Source organism: Salvelinus namaycush, chromosome 8 (genome assembly GCF_016432855.1).
Source record: "Salvelinus namaycush isolate Seneca chromosome 8, SaNama_1.0, whole genome shotgun sequence".
Lineage (NCBI taxonomy): Eukaryota > Metazoa > Chordata > Actinopteri > Salmoniformes > Salmonidae > Salvelinus > Salvelinus namaycush.
This window is the reverse complement of record NC_052314.1, coordinates 5,181,176-5,203,107: the sequence shown is the minus strand read 5'-3', so window position 1 is coordinate 5,203,107 and position 21,932 is coordinate 5,181,176. Positions and strand designations below refer to the sequence as shown.

Sequence of the window (21,932 nt, the reverse complement as noted above, 5' to 3'; positions counted from 1 at the left end):
TGAACTGTATTACTGTACAGTATTGTATTATACTGTGTTATATGGACTGGAATTACTCACATCATTCAAACCATGATGAAGCAGAAGAGAACATGAGATTCTCGTCCAGTACATGCGGCCTACAAGGTTACAAGTATAGGCTAATGAATTTGATTTAATTTTGAAATACAATAGGGCCTATTTGTATAATTAGTAGGCTGAACCATATATAACTTTCAGAATATTTTCCTAATGTTATTAGCCTACCTCCCCTTTCTCTCTCCATTGTTGCTTCATTCCTTCCTTGCTTTCAACAGTTAAATGAAATAAGATTCGTTTTCCTTATCTTCATCATTCTAATGAAATCCTTGAATAATATGCTTATTTATGCTTATTTATAAAACCCTCTTATCTTAGGCCTCACTCCCCCCTATCTGAGGTATCTACTGCAGCCCTCATCCTTCACATACAACACCCGTTCTGCCAGTCACATACTGTTAAAGGTCCCCAAAGGACACACATTCCTGGGTCGCTCGTCTTTTCAGTTCGCTGCAGCTAGCGACTGGAAAGAGCTGTAACAAACACTCAAACTGGACAGTTCTCAATGTCTTCATTCAAAGACTCAATCATGGACACTCCTACTGACAGTTGTCGCTGCTTTGCGTGATGTATTGTTGTCTCAACCTTCTTGCCCTTTGTGCTGTTGTCTGTGCCCAATAATGTTTGTACCATGTTTTGTGCTGCTACCATGTTGTTGTCATGTTGTGTTACTACCATGCTGTGTTGTCATGTGTTGCTGCCTTGCTATGTTGTCGTCTTAGGTCTCTCTTTATGTAGTGTTGTGTTGTCTCTCTTGTCGTGATGTATGTTTTGTCCTATATTTTAATTTAAATTTGTTTAAATTTATTTGTAATCCCATCCCCCGTCCCCGCAGGAGGCCTTTTGCCTTTGGTAGGCCATTAATGTAAATAAGAACGTGTCCTCAACTGACTTGACTAGTTAAATAAAGGTTAAATAAAATAAAACATAGGACTATAATTAGATGCATAAGGCTTTCACTTCTCTTCACGAGGATTGAATGGTTATGGGTCTGAATAAATAACTGCTATATAAATATCCACCATCGCGAGTTCGCTCTTCTTTCAAACTACCCGAGATCTATTGGCCGCTGTATTTTGGTATTTGGTATTTTTTGTATTTTATTAGGATCCCCATTAGCTGCTGCTTCCTGGGGTTCACACAAAACATGAAACATGACATAATATACAGAACATTAATAGACAAGAACGGCTCAAGGACAGAACTACATCAATAAAAAATGTATAAAAAAAGGCACACGTAGCCTACATATCAATACCAATACACACACAAACTATCTAGGTCACATGGGGGAGAGGCGTTGTGCCAGGAGGTGTTGCTTTATCTGTTTTTTTAAACCAGGTTTGCTGTTCATTTGAGCAAAATGAGATGGAACGGAGTTCCATGGAATAATGGCTCTATATAATACAGTACACTTTCTTTAATTTGTTCTGGGGACTGTGAAAAGACCCCTGGTGGCATGTCTGGTGGGGTAAGTGTGTGTGTCAGAGCTGTGTGTAAGTTGATTAAACAATTAGGGATTTTCAACACATTAATGTTTCTTATAAAAAGAAGAAGTGATGTAATCAGTCTCTACTCAACTCTTAGCCAAGAGAGACTGGCATGCATAGTATTTATATCAGCTCTCTGATTACAATGAAGAGCAAGATGTGCCGCTCTGTTCTGGGCCAGCTGCAGTTTAACTAGGTCTTTCCTTGCAGCACTCGACAACACGACTGGACAATAATCAAGATAAGACTAAACTACAGCCTGCAGGACTTGCTTTGTGGGAATGTGGAGTCAAAAATGCAGAGCATCTCTTTTTTACGGACAGACCTCTCCCCATCTTTAAAACCATTGAATCTATATGTTTTGACAAAGACAGTTTACAATCTAAGGTAACACCAAGGAATTTCATTTTCTGAACTTGTTCAACAGCCACACCATTCATTACCAGATTCAGTTGAGGTTTAGAACATAGGGAATGATTTGTAAAAATAAAATGCTCTTAGTTTTAGACATGACCAGTTTATTACTAGCCACCCATTCCAAAAACGACTGCAACTCTTTGTTAACAGTTTCAGTGACTTCATTAGCTGTGGTTTCTGATGCGTATTTGGTTGAATCATCAGCATACATGGACACACATGCTTTGTTTAACCTCACTAGGGTAGGGGGCACTATTTTCCCCTCCGGATGAAAAGCGTGCCCAAAGTAAGCAGCCTGTTACTCAGGCCCAGAAGCTAGGATATGCATATAATTGGTAGATTTGGATATAAAACACTCTATAGTTTCCAAAACTGTTACAATAATGTCTGTGAGTATAACAGAACTGATATGGCAGGCGAAAACCTGAGAAAAATCCATCCAGGAAGTGGGATTTTTTTATGTTTGTAGTTTTCCATTGACTGCCTATTCAGTATCCAATTTAAAAAATATATATATATTTCACCTTTATTTAACCAGGTAGGCTAGTTGAGAACAAGTTCTCATTTGCAACTGCGACTTGGCCAAGATAAAGCATAGCAGTGTGAACAGACAACACAGAGTTACACATGGAGTAAACAATAAACAAGTCAATAACATAGTAGAAAAAAAAGAAAAAGAGAGAATCTATATACAATGTGTGCAAAAGGCATGAGGAGGTAGGCAATAAATAGGCCATAGGAGCGAATAATTACAATTTAGCAGATTAACACTGGAGTGATAAATCATCAGATGATCATGTGGAAGTAGAGATACTGGTGTGCAAAAGAGCAGAAAAGTAAATAAATAAAAACAGTATGGGGATGAGGTAGGTAAGTTGGGTGGGCTATATACCGATGGACTATGTACAGCTGCAGCGATCGGTTAGCTGTTCAGATAGCAGATGTTTAAAGTTGTTGAGGGAGATAAAAGTCTCCAACTTCAGAGATTTTTGCAATTCGTTCCAGTCGCAGGCAGCAGAGAACTGGAAGGAAAGGCGGCCAAATGAGTTTTGGCTATAGGGATGATCAGTGAGATACACCTGCTGGAGCGCGTGCTACGGGTGGGTGTTGCCATCGTGACCAGTGAACTGAGATAAGGCGGCGCTTTACCTAGCATAGCCTTGTAGATGACCTGGAGCCAGTGGGTCTGACGACGAACATGTAGCGAGGGCCAGCCGACTAGAGCATACAGGTCGCAGTGGTGGGTGGTATAAGGTGCTTTAGTAACAAAACGGATGGCACTGTGATAAACTGCATCCAGTTTGCTGAGTAGAGTATTGGAAGCTATTTTGTAGATGACATCGCCGAAGTCGAGGATCGGTAGGATAGTCAGTTTTACTAGGGTAAGTTTGGCGGCGTGAGTGAAGGAGGCTTTGTTGCGAAATAGAAATGACTTAGGACTCAGATTGCACTTCCTATGGCTTCCACTAGATGTCAACAGTCTTTAGAAATTGTTTCAGGCTTGTATTCTGAAAAATGAGGGAGTAAAACCACTCTGAATGAGTGGACCCTGGGAAGTCCCAGAGCTGGTCGCGTGCCTTTCTTGATTTTCTTTTATGTTGATGAAGCTATTGTCTGGTTAGTTGAAATATTATTGATTATTATGACTAAAAACAACCTGAGGATTGATTATAAACATCGTTTGACATGTTTCTACGAACTTTACTGATACTTTTGGGATTTTTCGTCTGCCTGTTGTGACTGCCTTTGAGCCAATGGATTACTGAACAAAACGCGCCAACAAAACTGAGGTTTTTGGATATAAAGAGGGACTTTATCGAACAAAACAAACATTTATTGTGTAACTGGGATTCTTGTGAGTGCAACCATATGAAGATCATCAACGGTAAGTGATTCATTTTATCGCTATTTCTGACTTTTGTTACTCCTCTACTTGGCTGGTAACTGTTTGTAATGTTTTGTGTGCTGGGCGCAGTCCTCAGATAATCGCATGGTGTGCTTTCGCCGTAAAGCCTTTTTGAAATCTGACACAACGGTTGGATTAACAAGAAGTTCATCTTTAAGTCGATGTATAACACTTGTATATCTTATGAATTTTTATTAGGAGTATTTCTGTTTTTGAATTTGGCGCTCTGCAATTTCCCCCGGATGTTGGCCAGGTGGGACGGTAGCATCCCACATACCCTCGACAGGTTGATGCCAGTGGCAGGCCATTGGTAAAAATAGAAAAGAATAAAGGACCTAGAGAGCTGCCCTGTGGTACACCACACTTTACATGTTTGACCTTAGAGAAGCTTCCATTAAAGAAAACCCTCTGAGTTCTACTAGATAGATAGCTCTGAATCCACGATATGGCAGAGGTTGAAAAGCCACAACACAAGTTCTCAACAACATGTATGGTTAATAATATCAAAGGCTGCATTGAAATCTAAAAGTACAGCTCCCACAATCTTCTTATTATCAATTTCTTTCAACCAATCAGCCATGTATGTCAGTGCAGTACATGTTGAGTGCCCTTCTCTATAAGCATGCTGATAGTCTGCTGTTAATTTGTTTACAGAGAAATAGCATTGTATTTGATCAAACACAATTATTTCCAACAGTTTTCTAAGAGCTGGCAGCAAGCTTATTAGTCTGGTGGTTGAACCAGTAAAGGCCGCTTTACCACTATTGGGTAGCGGAATTACTTTGGCTTCCCTCCAGGCCTGAGGACAAAGACTTTCCTCTAGGCTCAGATTAAATATATGACTGATAGGAGTGGCTATAGAGGCAGCTACCATCCTCAGTAGCTTTCCATCTAAGTTTTCAATGGCAGGAGGCTTGTCATTATTGATTGATAACAGTAATTTTCCCACCTCTCTCACACTAACTTTACAAAATTCAAACTTGCAATGCTTTTCTTTCATTATTTGTTTTTTTATGCATGAGTATGATGGCTCACTGTTCGTTGTTGGCATTTCCTGCATAAGTTTGCCCACTTTGCCAATGAAGTAATCATTAAAATAATTGTCAACGTCAAATGTTTTTGTGATGAATAAGCCATCTGATTTAACAAAAGATGGAGTTGAATTTGTCTTCTGCCCATTTCATATAAAGTACTCCACATTTTCCCACATCATTCTTCATATCATTGATCTTGGCTTCATAATACAGCTTATTCTTCTTTTTGTTGAGTTTAGTCACATCATTTCTCAATTTGCAATAAGTCAGATGTGCAGCAATACTTATTAGCCACTCCTTCTGACCCATCTCTTTCATCCATACAGTTTTTCAATTCCTCATCAATCCATGGAGCCTTAACAGTTCTAACAGTCAGTTTCTTAACAGGTGCATGTTTATCAATAATAACAATAATAATTTATCAATAATAATAATAATTGGAAGAAGCAATTTCATAGATTCAAGTGCAGCGTCTGGATGCTCCTCATTAATCACATCAGACCAATAAATATTTTTAACATCATCCACATAAGAGTCACTGTCACGTTCCTGACCTGTTTTCTGTTGTTTGGTATGTGTTTAATTGGTCAGGGCGTGAGTTTGGGTGGGTAGTCTATGTTATGTGTTTTCTATGTTGGGTTAATGGGTTGCCTGGTATGGCTCTCAATTAGAGGCAGGTGTTTGGCGTTTCCTCTGATTGAGAGTCATATTAAGGTAGGTGTTTTCACACTGTTTGTTTGTGGGTGGTTGTTTCCTGTGTCAGTGTTTGTTGCACCATACGGGACTGTATCGTGAGTTCGTTTTGTTTGTAGTCAGTACTTGTTCGTTCGTTCTTTGTTACGTGTAAGTTCGTAGTCCGGGTCTGTTGCCTTCGTTTCTTGTTTTGTAGTTTGTTCTAGTGTTTTGTCAGTGTTTCGTCTGTTTAATAAATTCAGTATGTCTTCATCACCCGCTGCGTCTTGGTCCGTTCAATCACCACAAGACGAACGTTACAGTCACAGCAAAATCTATTGTGTGATAGTGTTATACACTATTTTAGGCCCAACTTTTGGAACTTTGGCTTTCCTGGATATAACCACTATATTGTGATCACTACATCCAATGGGTACGGATACAGCTTTAGAACAAAGTTCTACAGTTTTAGTAAAAATGTGATTGATACATGTGGATGATCTTGTTCCTGTAGTGTTTGTAAACACCTGGTAGGTTGATTAGTAACCTGAACCAGATTACAGGCACTGGTTACAGTGAGAATCTTCCTCTTGATGAAAACCAGTCAATATTCAGGTCCCCAAGAAAGTAGACCTCTCTGTTTACATCACATACACTGTCAAGCATTTCACACATTATTTAGATACTGACTGTTAGCACTTGGTGGCCTATAGAAACACCACAAAATAAAATGCTATAGATGTGCCAAGTGAACCTGCAACCACAACACTTCATTAACACTTGACATAAGATCTTCTCTAAGCATTACAGGGATATGGCTCTGAATATATACAGCAACACCTCCCCCATTAGCATGTATGTCTCTTCTATAGATGTTATATCCTTGTATTGCTACTGCTGTATCATCAAATTAATTATCTAAGTGGGTCTCAGAAATGGCTAATATATGAATGTTATTTGATGTCAGCAAGTTATTGATTTCATGAACCTTATTTCTAAGGCTACATATATTAATATGGAATATTTTCAGCCCTTTCCTGGTTAGCTTATCAGAGATAGACATAATATGGAAAAGAGCAAAACAGCAAGATAAAAAAAATATATACATTCAGCAGTCCTTAATCAATTGGTGTGTGTGTGTGTGTGCTGGAGGGTTGAAGCTATGAACCCATAGGCGTGGCTCCCTCATCTATTCCAGGCTTCTGGGAGGGAGAGTGGGCAATAAGCCTGTCATAGCGTATGTAAGCAATGTCCCCGCGCCCTCTGGCAGCTTTCATGGCTCAGTTCTTTCCTCTTCTGGAGTACAGCTTCAGGATAGTCCTCGTTGAGGAAGATATACATTCCTCTCAAGTTCTTTAACATTTAGCAAACAAGAGCTTACAACCCTTTTCGAATAGTCTATTGGTAAACGGAATGATATAAAATTATGTCCAGCAAGCTATTCTAGTCTAACTTGTCCTGCATGGGACTCCAAGAGTTAAGGAGTGTTGTTTAATGAGAGAGGCCAGCGAAGCACAGGTGCTTGTGTATTGTGCAAAAGACAGAGTGTAACATCCTGACCAGAGTTCTTATGTGTTTTGCTTGTTTAGTGTTGGTCAGGACGTGAGCTGGGTGGGAATTCTATGTTGTGTGTCTAGTTCGTCTGTTTCTGTGTTCAGCCTAATATGGTTCTCAATCAGAGACAGCAGTCAATCGTTGTCCCTGATTGAGAATCATATATAGGTGGCTTGTTTTGTGTTGGGGATTGTGGGTGGTTGTTTCCTGTCTCTGTGTTTGTATTCTGCACCAGATAGGTCTGTATCGGTTTGCCACTTTTGTTATTTTGTATTTGTTTAGTGTTCACTGTAGTTTTTGTTAATTAAACATGTTGAGCACTGGCTACGCTGCGTGTTGGTCCGATCCCTGTTTCACCCCCTCTTTTAGTGAAGAGAGGGAAGGCTGCCGTGACAGAACCACCCACCAAACCCGGACCAAGCAGCGTAGCAACGGGCAGCAACGGCAGCAGCAGCAGCAGCGGGACCAGGAGAAATGGACTTGGGAGGACGTATTGGACGGAAAGGGTTGCTACACATGGGAGGAGATCCTGGCTGGTAAGGATCGCCTTCCATGGGAACAGGTGGAGGCAGCTAGGAAAGCGAAAGCAGCTGAGAAGGGGAACCGGTGTTATGAGGGAACACGGCTGGCCAGGAAGCCCGAGAGGAAATCCCAAAAATGTCTTGGGGGGGGGGGGGGGTTAAAGGGTAGAGTGGCGAAGTCAGGTAGGAGACCTGCGCCCACTTCCCATGCTTATCGTGGAGAGCGGGAGTACGGGCAGACACCGTGTTATGCGGAAGAGCGCACGGTGTCTCCTGTACGTGTGCATAGCCCGGTGCGGGTTATTCCACATCCCCGCACTGGCCGGGCTAAATTGAGCATTGAGCCAAGTGCCATGAAGCCGGCTCAACATATCTGGCCTCCAGTACGTCTCCTCGGGCCGGTGTACATGGCACCAGCCTTACGCATGGTGTCCCCGGTTCGCCTACACAGCCCAGTGCGGGTTATTCCACCTCTCCGCATTGGTCGGGCTACGGGGAGCATTCAACCAGGTAAGGTTGGGCAGGCTCAGTGCTCAAGGGAGCCAGTACGCCTGCACGGTCCGGTATATCCGGCGCCACCTTCCCGCCCCAGCCCAGTACCAACAGTGCCTACACCACGCACTAGGCTTCCTGTGCGTCTCCAGGGCCCTGTTCCTCCTCCACGCACTCTCCCTGTGGTGCGTGTCTCCAGCCCAGTACCACCAGTTCCGGCACCAGTTCCGGCACCACGCACCAAGCCTCCTGTGCGTCTCCAGAGCCCTGTACGCACTGTTCCTTCTCCCCGCACTCGCCCTGAGGTGCGTGCCCTCAGTCCGGTACCACCAGTTCCGGCACCACGCACCAGGCCTATAGTGCGCTTTGAGAAACCAGTGTGCCCTGTTCCTGCTCCCCGCACTAGCCTTGAGGTGCGTGTCTCCAGTCCGGGGCCACCAGTTCCGGCACCACGCACCAGGCCTACTGTGCGCCTCAGCAGGTCAGAGTCGGCCGTCTGCCCAACCCCGCCTGCACTGCTCGTCTGCTCAACGCCGTCTGCACTGCTCGTCTGCCCAGCGCCGTCTGAGCTGCCTGCCTGCCCAGCGCCGTCTGAGCCGTCCGTCTGCCCAGCGCCATCTGAGCCATCCGTCTGCCCAGCGCCATCTGAGCCATCCGTCTGCCCAGCGCCATCTGAGCCATCCGTCTGCCCAGCGCCATCTGAGCCATCCGTCTGCCCAGCGCCATCTGAGCCATCCGTCTGCCCAGCGCCGTCTGAGCCATCCGTCTGCCCAGCGCCGTCTGAGCCATCCATCTGCCCAGCGCCGTCTGAGGCATCCGTCTGTCCCGAGCCATTAGAGCCGCCCGTCTGTCCCGAGCTGTCAGAGCCGTTCGTCAGTCAGGAGCCGCTAGAGCCGTCAGTCAGGAGCCGCCAGAGCCGCCAGCCAGTCAGGAGCTGCCAGAGCCGCCAGCCAGTCAGGAGCTGCCAGAGCCGCCAGCCAGTCAGGAGCTGCCAGAGCCGCCCTCCAGTCATGAGCCGCCCTCCAGTCATGAGCTGCCTTCCAGTCATGAGCTGCCACTCAGTCATGAGCTGCCTTCCAGTCATGAGCTGCCTTCCAGTCATGAGCTGCACTCCAGTCATGAGCTGCACTCCAGTCATGAGCTGCACTCCAGTCATGAGCTGCACTCCAGTCATGAGCTGCACTCCAGTCATGAGCTGCACTCCAGTCATGAGCGGCCTTCCAGTCATGAGCGGCCTTCCAGTCATGAGCTGCCTTCCAGTCATGAGCTGCCCTACAGTCATGAGCTGCCACTCAGTCATGAGCTGCCACTCAGTCCGGAGCTGCCACTCAGTCCGGAGCTGCCACTCAGTCCGGAGCTGCCATTCAGTCCGGAGCTGACATTCAGTCCGGAGCTGCCATTCAGTCCGGAGCTGCCATTCAGTCCGGAGCTGCCACTCAGTCCGGAGCTGCCACTCAGTCCGGAGCTGCCACTCAGTCCGGAGCTGCCATTCAGTCCGGAGCTGCCTCTCTGTCCGGAGCTGCCCCTCTGTCCTGAGCTACCTCTCTGTCCTGAGCTACCTCTCTGTCCTGAGCTACCTCCTAAATCATGTGGGGGCCTTGGGGAGGATTCTTAGGCCAAGGTCGTGGGCGAGGGTCGCCACTCAAAGGACGCTAAGGAGGGGGACAAAGACAGCGGTGGAGTGGTGTCCTCGTCCACCGCCGGAGCCGCCACCGTGGACAGATGCCCACCCAGACCCTCCCCTTGAGTTTTAGGGGTGCGTTCGGAGTCCGCACCTCAGGGGGGGGGGGGGGGGGGGGGGGGGGGTACTGTAACGTCCTGACCAGAGTTCTTATGTGTTTTGCTTGTTTAGTGTTGGTCAGGACGTGAGCTGGGTGGGAATTCTATGTTGTGTGTCTAGTTCGTCTGTTTCTGTGTTCAGCCTAATATGGTTCTCAATCAGAGACAGCTGTCAATCGTTGTCCCTGATTGAGAATCATATATAGGTGGCTTGTTTTGTGTTGGGGATTGTGGGTGGTTGTTTCCTGTCTCTGTGTTTGTATTCTGCACCAGATAGGACTGTTTCGGTTTGCCACATTTTGTTATTTTGTTCGTTGTAAGTGTTCACAGTAGTTTGTTAATTAAACATGTTGATGTTGGTCCGATCCCTGTTTCACCCCCTCTTCTAGTGAAGAGAGGGAAGGCCGCTGATACACAGAGGCTATAAATTAGGAGCTTATTATACATAACCCATCATTAATTAGCTACATATAAGGCTAATACTGCATTGAACGTATGACCTGAAAGAGGTAGGCTGAGACATCTATTTATAGGCCTATATATCAATCTAGAACAGCATGATCTATTTTGAATGCAATTTGAATGGAATTGATGGAGAGAGAGAGAAAGACTGCGAGAGAGTGCTCGCTCGTGCACCGATTTAAAGCAACAATATAGGAGTTAAAGCAACGATATAGGAGTTAAAGCAACGATATAGAACTCTGCAGCAGCTGCAAAAAAAAAAGAAAAAAGTATCTTGACCCCTGAGAACCAGATGGAGATGGGTAAATTAGACACGCATCCGGTCTTTATATGACTGTAGCATGCCTATGTAGGTCTACCTCTCACAATCAAAAAAGTTCCCATAATGACATACTGAGATGGGCAGTCAGTCCCCACCCTGAGCGTTGATATGTCATCATGCAGTGACCAGAGAGAAGGCCGAAGATAATCCAGATATACACTTTGCATATAATTTAACAGTTTCATTTCACGTCACGCTGTTCATATAAATAATTTATTGTAATTGACTGGTTTCTCACAGTTATTCATCCCAGGAAAAGGGGGTGGTTTTGGGTGGTAAATCTCGGTAACCAGTTCATCCGACCCGGTAACAGACACATATCTCTATTCCTAGTGTAAGGCCTAATGAATCTATTTTAATTGACTGATTTCAATTGACTGTAACTCAGTAAAAAATGATTGCATGTTGCGTTTATATTTTTGGTTTAGTATTGTTAGATTCTGGGTAAAACTCGGAACATTGTTGTACTCAGAAGGATAGTATCTAACAGTGAAAGAGACGGGTGGAGATCTTAGAACATAACAATTTCACTGAGGGAGAGAGAGTAATGTATAACGTTTACATTATGTCAGGATATGTTACTGTTAAGCCATCAGGGATGCTCTGGGAGGAGAAGATACACAGTCTGGTATCAATCACCATGACAGCCTTGAGTTGGGGAGGAGTGAGCACTTTGGGGTAGCGGTCAGGTCAGATGAAGTGAGGAAGAACAGATATCACTAAGGTTCTGTCTAGCGACAGAGATGCATTGGCTGTTCAGATGTGGAGGAGGAGACTTAGTATAGGAGAAAGGGTTAAATATCAGTGCTTGTGTGAAATGTAATTTGTCTGAATGCAGCTGTATTGACCCTTTGGGAAGAATTGAACTTGGTTAAGCTTCTCTAGTGTCCGTTGAGTTATTTACTCTGAAAATAAGAACCTAACAGATGGCGTCGTCGGCAGGATTCACCACGATTTGTAGTCAAACCAAAGAGTCCAGATCAGTGGAGCAGGAGCTGGCAACAAACAAGGTAGGTACAGTTCCTATACCTGTTTCTGCTCCTTTTGACATCTTGGGGAGATGAGAATCGTAGGCTGAACAATTATAGGACACGGACCTGGAGAGCCTGAGTTTAATACGGTAGGCCCATTGCGTAACGACCGGTCGTAAATATCTGGTATAGGGTAGGTTCCATAAGGATAGGTCCCGAGTGGAGGTTTTCCTCTGCGAGATTCAGGAGTGACAATACAGTGAAGCGTAGGTTCCGTATTAGGATAGGTCCCTAGTGGGGGTATTTCCGTGCGAGATCTGTAAAAGGGACACAAGTCCCAGTTGCAGTGAGTTTTTGTAAGATGAGAGTTATAGAAGATAGTGAGTTAAAAAAACAAAAAGGAAAAATAAGATATTTGAACACTGATGTACGTGTAGTAGCAGTATCAACATGGAGAGAGGTTGGTTTATGCCCTATGGGGAGGGGGAACCATGAAAGATTGTGGAAATAGGAAGAAAAGTGTGAATAATTTTGTTAATATGGGTTATCAATAACAGTGATATTTGAGGCAAGACAGGAATATGACATTAAGTCATTCGTATTCTCCAGTAATACATTTGCAGACACTATAGTATAGGTTCTAATACAAGGTATTAAGTGCCGTGACCAATTAATAGGTACAAATACTATAACTATTATCTGGGGAAGTGGGTAGCGCTACCTTGGAAAATAGTTAATAGAAGGTGACTATTATAGACGGAAGTGAAGAAAGCTAAAATACCCTGAACACAGTCGGGAGAGGGTTGGGAATAATAACTACAGATGGCCCCGATTCTCCAAGCGGAGCTAGAGGATTTTGATAAAGCCAGAGTCACTGAAAGAAGCGCACGAGCATTCTACCAATTCGGCTCGAATATGGGGATAATAGTAGAGAGAATGATTAATTTCAGCTTTTATTTCTTTCATCAAATTCCCAGTGGGTCAGAAGTTTACATACACTTAATTAGTATTTGGTATCATTGCCTTTAAATTGTTTAACTTGGGTCAAACGTTTCAGGTATTCTCCACAAGCTTCCCACAATAAGTTAGGTGAATTTTGGTCCATTTGTCCTGACAGAGCTGGTGTAACTGAGTCAGGTTTGTTTGCCTCCTTGCTCAGTTCTGCCCACAAATGTTCTATAGGATTGAGGTCAGGGCTTTGTGATGGCCACTCCATTACCTTGACTTTGTTGTCCTTAAGCCATTTTGCCACAACTTTGGAAGTATGCTTGGGGTCATTGTTCATTTGGAAGACCAAGCTTTAACTTTCTGACTGATGTCTTGAGATGTTGCTTCAATATATCCACATCATTTTCCTCCCTCAGGATGCCATCTATTTTGTGAAGTGCACCTGTCCCTCCTGCAGCAAATCACCCCCACAACATGATGCTGCCACCCCTACTCTTCACGGTTGGGATGGTGTTCTCCTGCTTGGAAGCCTCCCCCTTTTTCCTCCAAACATAACAATGGTCTATATTTGTTTCATCAGACCAGAGGACATTTCTCCAAACAGTACAATCTTTGTCCCCATGTGCAGTTGCAAACCGTAGTCTGGCTTTTTTATGGTGGTTTTGGACCAGTGGCTTTACATTTACATTTAAGTCATTTAGCAGACGCTCTTATCCAGAGTGACTTTCAGGTTATGTCGATATAGGACTCGTTTTACTGTGGCTATAGATACTTTTGTACCTGTTTCCTCTATCATCTTCACAAGGTCCTTTGCTGTTGTTCTGGGATTGATTTGCACTTTTCGCACCAAAGTAAGTTCATATCTTGGAGACAGAACGTGTCTCCTTCCTTAGCGATATGACGGCTGCGTGGTCCCATGCTGCTTATACTTGCGTGCTATTGTTTGTATAGATGAACGTGGTACCTTCAGGCGTTTAGAAATTGCTCCCAAGGATGAACCAGACTTGTGGAGGTCTACACTTTTTTTTCTGAGGTCTTGGCTGATTTCTTTTGATTTTCCCATGATGTCAAGCAAAGAGGCACTGAGTTTGAAGTTAGGATTCCCAGATGGCACGGATTATGGAGTCATTGTAAGTTTTACACTTAAGACATGACTCTGCCGTTGTGCTGTAGAATTTGTGAATTGAGTCTGTTGTATAATAAATTCTATACATTAGTTTTTACTGGATTAAGCTAGTTAATAACTCTCATTTCATTAGGTAGCCTCCAACTTTTCCTCTGTCTTGCGCCAACATCAGTTCTTTTAAGTCTTGGTTCTAATAGTTTATATTTTGTTTCTAAGATATTGTCAGTTGGATAAGCTCTCTGCAAAGTTTTGTATATCTTACCTATCACATAAACATTATTTTCTGACTCAAATAAGATTCCCTCAAGGTTTCTCTGATGTCCAAAAGATTGTAAAATCGGCATTTTGTAACATGTCGATTTTACATTAAGTTACATGTATCAACACAAAAAATCTCTTTTTCATTCTGTAATGAAAATAAATGTATTTCCTGTTACCAATTCGCTCGAATAAAAAAAAAGCGCTGGACTCTTACCAACTGAGCCACAACAACCAACTAATATTGTAACACAAAGTGTCCCTGTAGAATGGTCAGGGAATTCTTTAACGAACAGACAACACAAGGTATACTCTGACTGGAGAAATTGGACCTACTTCTCGTGGTGGTACTCCTTGTCCACACAGGGTCCGTATCTGAACGCGTAGACGAAGCGGGGGATGTAGTCGGAGGTGATGGCGATGACGAAGGCGTTGGTGATAACAGCCAGCACGCCGATCCCCTCCAGGATACCATACCAGATACCTGATGGGAACACAGGAGCGCATTACGCAAAAATGCTTTTACTCTCAATATACTTCTACTCTCTCTAGCTATCTTTACCAGTAATCTAAAAGCTACTATGGGGGAGGAAGTGTTCAATTCTCAACTAACAACAGATACTTTATGTCTCCGTCGATCTCACACGCTATTGGTAAAATCCCTGCCTCCAATTGCACCTCAGGACAGTTTCCCCATCTGATTAGCATTGTGTAATACACTTAACATATAGAAGCAATAACTGACCTATATCTGTTTGCGTATTACTGACCTATATCTGTGGCTGTATCACTGACCTATATCTGTGGCTGTATTACTGACCTATATCTGTGGCTGTATTACTGACCAATGTCTGTGGCTGTATTACGGACCTATATCTGTGTCTGTATTACTGACCTATATCTGTGGCTGTATTAGTGACCTATATCTGTGTCTGTATTACTGACCTATATCTGTGGCTGTATTACTGACCTATATCTGTGGCTACTGACCTATATCTGTGGCTGTATTACTGACCTATATCTGTAGCTACTGACCTATATCTGTGGCTGTATTACTGACCTATATCTGTGGCTGTATCACTGATCTATATCTGTGGCTGTATCACGGACCTATATCTGTGTCTGTATTACTGACCAATATCTGTGTCTGTATTACTGACCTATATCTGTGGCTGTATTACTGACCTATATCTGTGGCTGTATTACGGACCAATATCTGTGGCTACTGAGCTATATCTGTGGCTGTATCACTGACCTATATCTGTGGCTGTATTACGGACCAATATCTGTGTCTGTATTACTGACCTATATATGTGGCTGTATTACGGACCAATATCTGTGGCTACTGACCTATATCTGTGGCTGTATTACTGACCTATATCTGTGTCTGTATTACTGACCTATATCTGTGGCTGTATCACTGACCTATATCTGTGGCTGTATTACTGACCAATGTCTGTGGCTGTATTACTGACCAATGTCTGTGGCTCTGGCAGGCATGGGTCTCCTCCACTGGGTGACAAACTTGTAGGCGTCCAGTCGTATCTCGATGATGTTGTTGAGCAGAGCCAGTAGAGGAGCCAATGGGAATGCAGCCACAAAGATCGTGGTGAAACCAAACTGGAGAACTGAGAAGAAGATGAGCAGGAGGAAGTAGAAGCATAAGAAGCAGAAAATACATGGTTATAATGGTGGGTTTGAACATCCTGTGGTTGACCTCAGTATTTGTATTTATATTTATTATGGATCCTCATTGCCAAAGCAGCAGCTACTATTTACGGGGTTCAGCAAAATTAAGGCAGTTTAAACAATTTAAAAAACATTACAATACATTCACAGATTTCACAACACACTACCATTACCGCATATCTACAGTACAAAATCCATGTCTACGTGTGTGTATAGTGCCTATGTTAGCGTGTGTGTGTATGCATGTGGTTGTGTCTATATTTGTGTTGATTCACTGTCCTCACTGTTCCACAAGGTGTATTTTTATTAGTTATTTAAAATCTGATTCTACTGCATCAGTTACCTGATGTGGAATAAATGACTAAATGAATAAAGTTCCATGTAGTCATGGCTCTATGTAGTACTGTGCGCCTCCCATTGTCTGTTCTGGACTTGGGGACTGTGAAGAGACCTCTTGTGGCATGTCTTGTTGGGTATGCATGGGTGTCCGAGCTGTGTGCCAGTAGTTCAGACAGACAGCTCGGTGCATAAATACAAATAGTGATGAAGTCAATCTCTTCTCCACTTTGAGCCAGGAGAGATTGACATGCATATTATTAATATTAGCTCTCTGTGTACATCCAAGGGCCAGCCGTGCCGCCCTGTTCTGAGCCAATTGTAATTTTCATTAGTCCCTCTTTGTGGCACCTGACCACACAACTGAACAGTAGTCCAGGTGCAGCCTGTAGGACCTAGTTGTTGATAGTGCTGTTAAGAATGCAGAGCAGCGCTTTATTATGGACAGACTTCTCCCCATCTTAGCTACTGTTGTATCAATATGTTTTGACCATGACAATTTACAATCCAGAGTTACTCCAAGCAGTTTAGTCACCTCAACTTCCTCAATTTCCACATTATTTTTCACGAGATTTAGTTGCGGTTTAGGGTTTAGTGAATGATTTGTCCCAAATGCTTTTAGTTTTAGAAATATTTAGGACTAACTTATTCCTTGCCACCCACTCTGAAACTAACTGCAGCTATTTGTTAAGTGTTGCAGTCATTTCAGTCGATGTAGTAGCTGACATGTATAGTGTTGAGTCATCTGCATACATAGACACACTGGCTTTACTCAAAGCCAGTGACATGTCATTAGTAAAGATTGAAAAAAGTAAGGGGCCTTGACAGCTGCCCTGGGGAATTCCTGATTCTACCTGGATTTTGTTGGAGAGGCTTCCATTAAAGAGCACCCTCTGTGTTCTGTTAGACAAATAACTCTTTATCCACAATATAGCAGGGGGTGTAAAGCCATAACATATACGTTTTTCCAGCAGCAGACGATGATCGATAATGTCAAAATCTGCACTGAAGTCTAACAAAACAGCTCCCACAATCTTTTTATCACCAATTTATCTCAGCCAATCATCAGTCATTTGTGTAAGTGCTGTGCTTGTTGAATGTCCTTCCCTATAAGCGTGCTGAAAGTTTGTCGTCTTTTTGTTTACTGTAAAATACCATTGTATCTGGTCAAACACCATTTTTTCCAAAAGTTTACCAAGGGTTGGTAACAGGCTGATTGGTCAGCTATTTGTATTTGTATTTTGTATTGACAGTTTTTAACAATCACTTTGGCACTAATTTCAGAACCTTGTGTTCATTTTTCAAAACTCTAGACACAAAACTCAAAACGGTCATCACTTGTAACACAGGCTGTCCAATGTTCAAAACATTGCATTGTTCATTCATATCTTTAAAGAAACCTTGCACTTGCAGAATCATTGGTTCAAATAACTCATTTATCATGAAATACCATAGGAACATTAATTCAGATCACCCACACACAAGATACCAATAGTTTCACTGTGTAGTTGTTCGTACAATCATTAAATATTGTAGTACAAAATATGTGATAGATGTTTCATTATGCTACTACACGTAAATATATCACTGTAAAAGGACTAGTAGAGAGAATACTACAGACACAGTGGAATCATTGAAAAAAATATGACATTTATTGATGAAATACAATAAAATCACTCATAGGTTTCTTTGAATCAAAGCAAAAATAATTAGCTACAAAAAAAGAAAAAACATTTAAAGGTAAACTACAGTGTTCCTCACCTGGCTTACTGTAAAAAGCTAAACAAAAGATTGATTACTGTACTTCTATATTTCCATCAACCTTGTCATTGTGGATTTGGCCACAGGTTCTCATCCACATCACAATGGATGTTTTCATTAGCCAAACATCTTGGGAAGAATCTTCGGGCGAATCCAGGCCTGACACTGGTCTGCCGTGATGTCATTGCATGCGTCATCCATGGCCTGGAGAAGGGTGGCTTGTCCGTGAGGGCGCCTATCATGTACCTTCCACCTCCATGTGGAGAGGTAATGTCAAATCTGAAAACATGGTCTGGAAAAGTGGTAGATGGGACCATAGAAACAGTGTCTGATAAAGAATGATGATGAAATATTACATTCATAGATAATGTAGTCCAATTGGTTCATGTTCCACGGTAATTGGTGTCAATGGATCTCGTTATTCTGAAACTTTCATGATCTAAACATGGAATATTGTTTGTCAGTTTCCATAAAACTATGCATTAAGAGTAATGCAACAGTTACTTATCATTTTGATCAGTTGTATCAATTGATAGTTAGATCATTGTAATGAAATGAATAGACAGTCATTTCAGATGTAATGTGTGAATTTCATTTTGAAATGGTAATACTTTGATGTTAAGTCATTTTGAACAGGTGATTTTAGTTCAATGAACAAATGATCTTAGCTTTATGTGTATTGTATCCAAGCAATTGGAAAAAGTGTTGGAGTTTTGAAAATCTTTCATTTTGATCATTGGTTGTGAGTTTTGTGTCTAGAGTTTTGAAAAATGACATCAATGTTCCTAGAAGGCCAGCATCGCGAGGTCGCCTCTTCACTGTTGACGTTGAGACTGGTGTTTTGCGGGTACTATTTAATGAAGCTGCCAGTTGAGGACTTGTGAGGAGTCTGTTTGTCAAACTAGACATTCTAATGTAATTGTCCTCTTGCTCAATTGTGCACCGGGGCCTCCCACTCCTCTTTCTATTTTGGTTAGAGCCAGTTTGCGCTGCTCTGTGAAGGGAGTAGGACACAGCGTTGTACTACTCCCTTGATGTCCACTGTGTGTGGCAGGCTTACAATGATGGCAAAAAACAACATTTGAGAGTGCGCTGACCCTGGTGCTAGAGGGGTTACAGCTAGAGGTTGAATGTTTGAAGGGGTACGGGAATATGAAAAGCTTGGGAACCACTGTACTACTCTGTGGTAACATAGCTAATATGTCTTACCCATCTCCATGTACTCATCTACTACTCCGTGGTAACATAGCTAATATGTCTTACCCATCTTAATGTACTCATCTACTACTCCGTGGTAACATAGCTAATATGTCTTACCCATCTTAATGTACTCATCTACTACTCCGTGGTAACATAGCTAATATGTCTTACCCATCTTAATGTACTCATCTACTACTCCGTGGTAACATAGCTAATATGTCTTACCCATCTCCATGTACTCATCTACTACTCCGTGGTAACATAGCTAATATGTCTTACCCATCTCCATGTACTCATCTACTACTCCGTGGTAACATAGCTAATATGTCTTACCCATCTCCATGTACTCATCTACTACTCCGTGGTAACATAGCTAATATGTCTTACCCATCTCCATGTACTCATCTACTACTCCGTGGTAACATAGCTAATATGTCTTACCCATCTTAATGTACTCATCTACTACTCTGTGGTAACATAGCTAATATGTCTTACCCATCTCCAGGTACTCATCTACTAGTCCATGGGCGTTCATGGGCTGCAGGTTCCAGTCTATGTCCCACTGAGGAAGCTGTACTTTGATCTCCACATTCTGTCCCCCTCGTGTTCTCTCTTCCTTCTCTGTCTGCTTGATCTTCCTCCGAGACCACCAGTTCTGCAGCAGACTGGAGAGTTAGAGAGGGGGGTGAGAGACAGAGACAGAGGGAGACAGAGAGACAAAGACGGAGATTGAGAGAGAGACAAAGACAGAGATTGAGAGAGAGACAGAGATTGAGAGAGAGACAGAGACAGAGAGATACATATATTGAGAGATATTGAGAGAGACAAAGAGAGAGAGAGATCATTGTGGATTTGGCCACAATCTCATTTTTATATTGTAAATAAGCTTTGGCAATATGTACATTGTTACGTCATGCCAATAAAGCAAATTGAATTGAATTGAATTGAATTGATTGAGATAGTCAGAGAGATATTGAGAGAGATTGTGTGAGAAAGAGACAGAGACAGAGAGGGAGAGAAAGAGAAAGAGACAGAGAGAGAGAGAGAAAGAATGAGAGAGAATGAGAGAGAGAGACAGAGACAGAGATTGAGAGAGAGACAGAGATTGAGAGAGATTGAGAGAGACAGAGAGACAGAGAGACAGATCTGTAATCTGCAATCTAAGCCCTGCACTCTTCAATATTTACATCAATGAATTGGCCACTATTCTAGAAAAATTCTTGGCCCCTGGTGTTAGTCTCCACAGTTCAGAGGTTAAATGCCTTGTCTTCGCAGATTACCTATGCCTTCGGTCACCCACAGCACATGGCCTACAGCAGAGCCTGGACCTGCTAGAGCAGTACTGCCAGACCTGGGCCCTGGCAGTAAACCCCAAAAATACTAAAATAATGATTTTCCAGAGAAGATCCAGATCTCAGGGAATTAGACCAAACTTCTCAATTGGTTCAAAATATATAGAGTACTGCACACACTACAATTACTTAGGTTTAAAAATAAGCTCAACTGGACACCTTAATGAGGCAGTGAATGAACTGAGAGAGAAAGCATGCAGGGCATTCTACGCCATTAAAAAGCAAATTCAAATTGAAATACCTATAAAAATTTGGCTAAAACTAATTGAATATGTCATTGAACCAATTGCACTTTACGGCAGCGAGGTATGGGGTCCACTTGCAAAACAAGATTTCATCAAATGGGACAAACACCCCATTGAAACCCTGCATGCAGAGTTCTGTAAGATTATCCTACATGTCCAGAGGAAAACTACAAACAATGCATGCAGGGCAGAATAAGGCCAATATCCACTAATAATAAAAACTCAAAAAAGAGCAATTAAGTTTTGGAAACATCTAAAATACAGTGACACCCTCTCATTTCATTACCAAGCCCTGCAATGCCAAGAGCTGAGCAAAGAAAAGAGTCCCCTCATCCAGCTGGTCCTGGGGCTGAGTTCACAAACCTGTTCTACTAAATCACTGAAGCCTCAGGACCAGAACATCCAATCAATCAGGATAAACCAAATTACAACACAGTCAAAACAAAACTACATTGCTTATTGGGAAACACAAGCACAAACACAAAGCAAAATGCAGTGCTATCTGGCCCTAAATCGACAGTACACTGTGGCTAAATATTTGACCATGGTTACTGATCAAAACGTTAGAAAAACCTTGACAAAGTACAGGCTCAGTGAGCACAGCCTTGCCATTGAGAAGGGTAGACACAGGAAAACCTGTCTCCCTGTAGAGGAAAGGCTGTGCAACCACTGCACAACAGCAGAACCTGAGACGGAGCTGCATTTCCTGACAACATGTCAAAAATATAAAACAATTAGAGAGTGTCATTTTCCCAAATTTGAAACCCTTGTTCAAGGTTTCAAAGACCTCTCTGATGAGGATAGGCTACCCGTCCTGTTGGGGGAGGACGCAGAGAGCTGTGGGTTTCAAAGACCTCTCTGATGAGGATAGGCTACCCGTCCTGTTGGGGGAGGACGCAGAGAGCTGTGGGTTTCAAAGACCTCTCTGATGAGGATAGGCTACCCGTCCTGTTGGGGGAGGACGCAGAGAGCTGTGGGTTTCAAAGACCTCTCTGATGAGGATAGGCTACCCGTCCTGTTGGGGGAGGACGCAGAGAGCTGTGGGTTTCAAAGACCTCTCTGATGAGGATAGGCTACCCGTCCTGTTGGGGGAGGACGCAGAGAGCTGTGGGTTTCAAAGACCTCTCTGATGAGGATAGGCTACCCGTCCTGTTGGGGGAGGACGCAGAGAGCTGTGGGTTTCAAAGACCTCTCTGATGAGGATAGGCTACCCGTCCTGTTGGGGGAGGACGCAGAGAGCTGTGGGTTGGCAGCGCACTACATTGCTGCCTGCCATAAATTGAGGGACAGTGTCTGACAGACCAATCAACCTGCACATG

General features: G+C 43.1%; 1 protein-coding gene across 1 annotated transcript in view; it reads right to left on the bottom strand.

The window, feature by feature from the left end:
* The window catches only part of ano3 (anoctamin 3), an 84,899-nt gene that overhangs the window by 7,302 nt on the left and 55,665 nt on the right, over positions 1–21,932 (bottom strand). Inside the window, 4 exon segments of the mRNA XM_038998555.1 lie at positions 8,025–8,050; positions 14,393–14,514; positions 15,506–15,658; positions 19,512–19,681. Of these exon segments, the coding sequence (XP_038854483.1) occupies positions 8,025–8,050; positions 14,393–14,514; positions 15,506–15,658; positions 19,512–19,681 (471 nt within the window).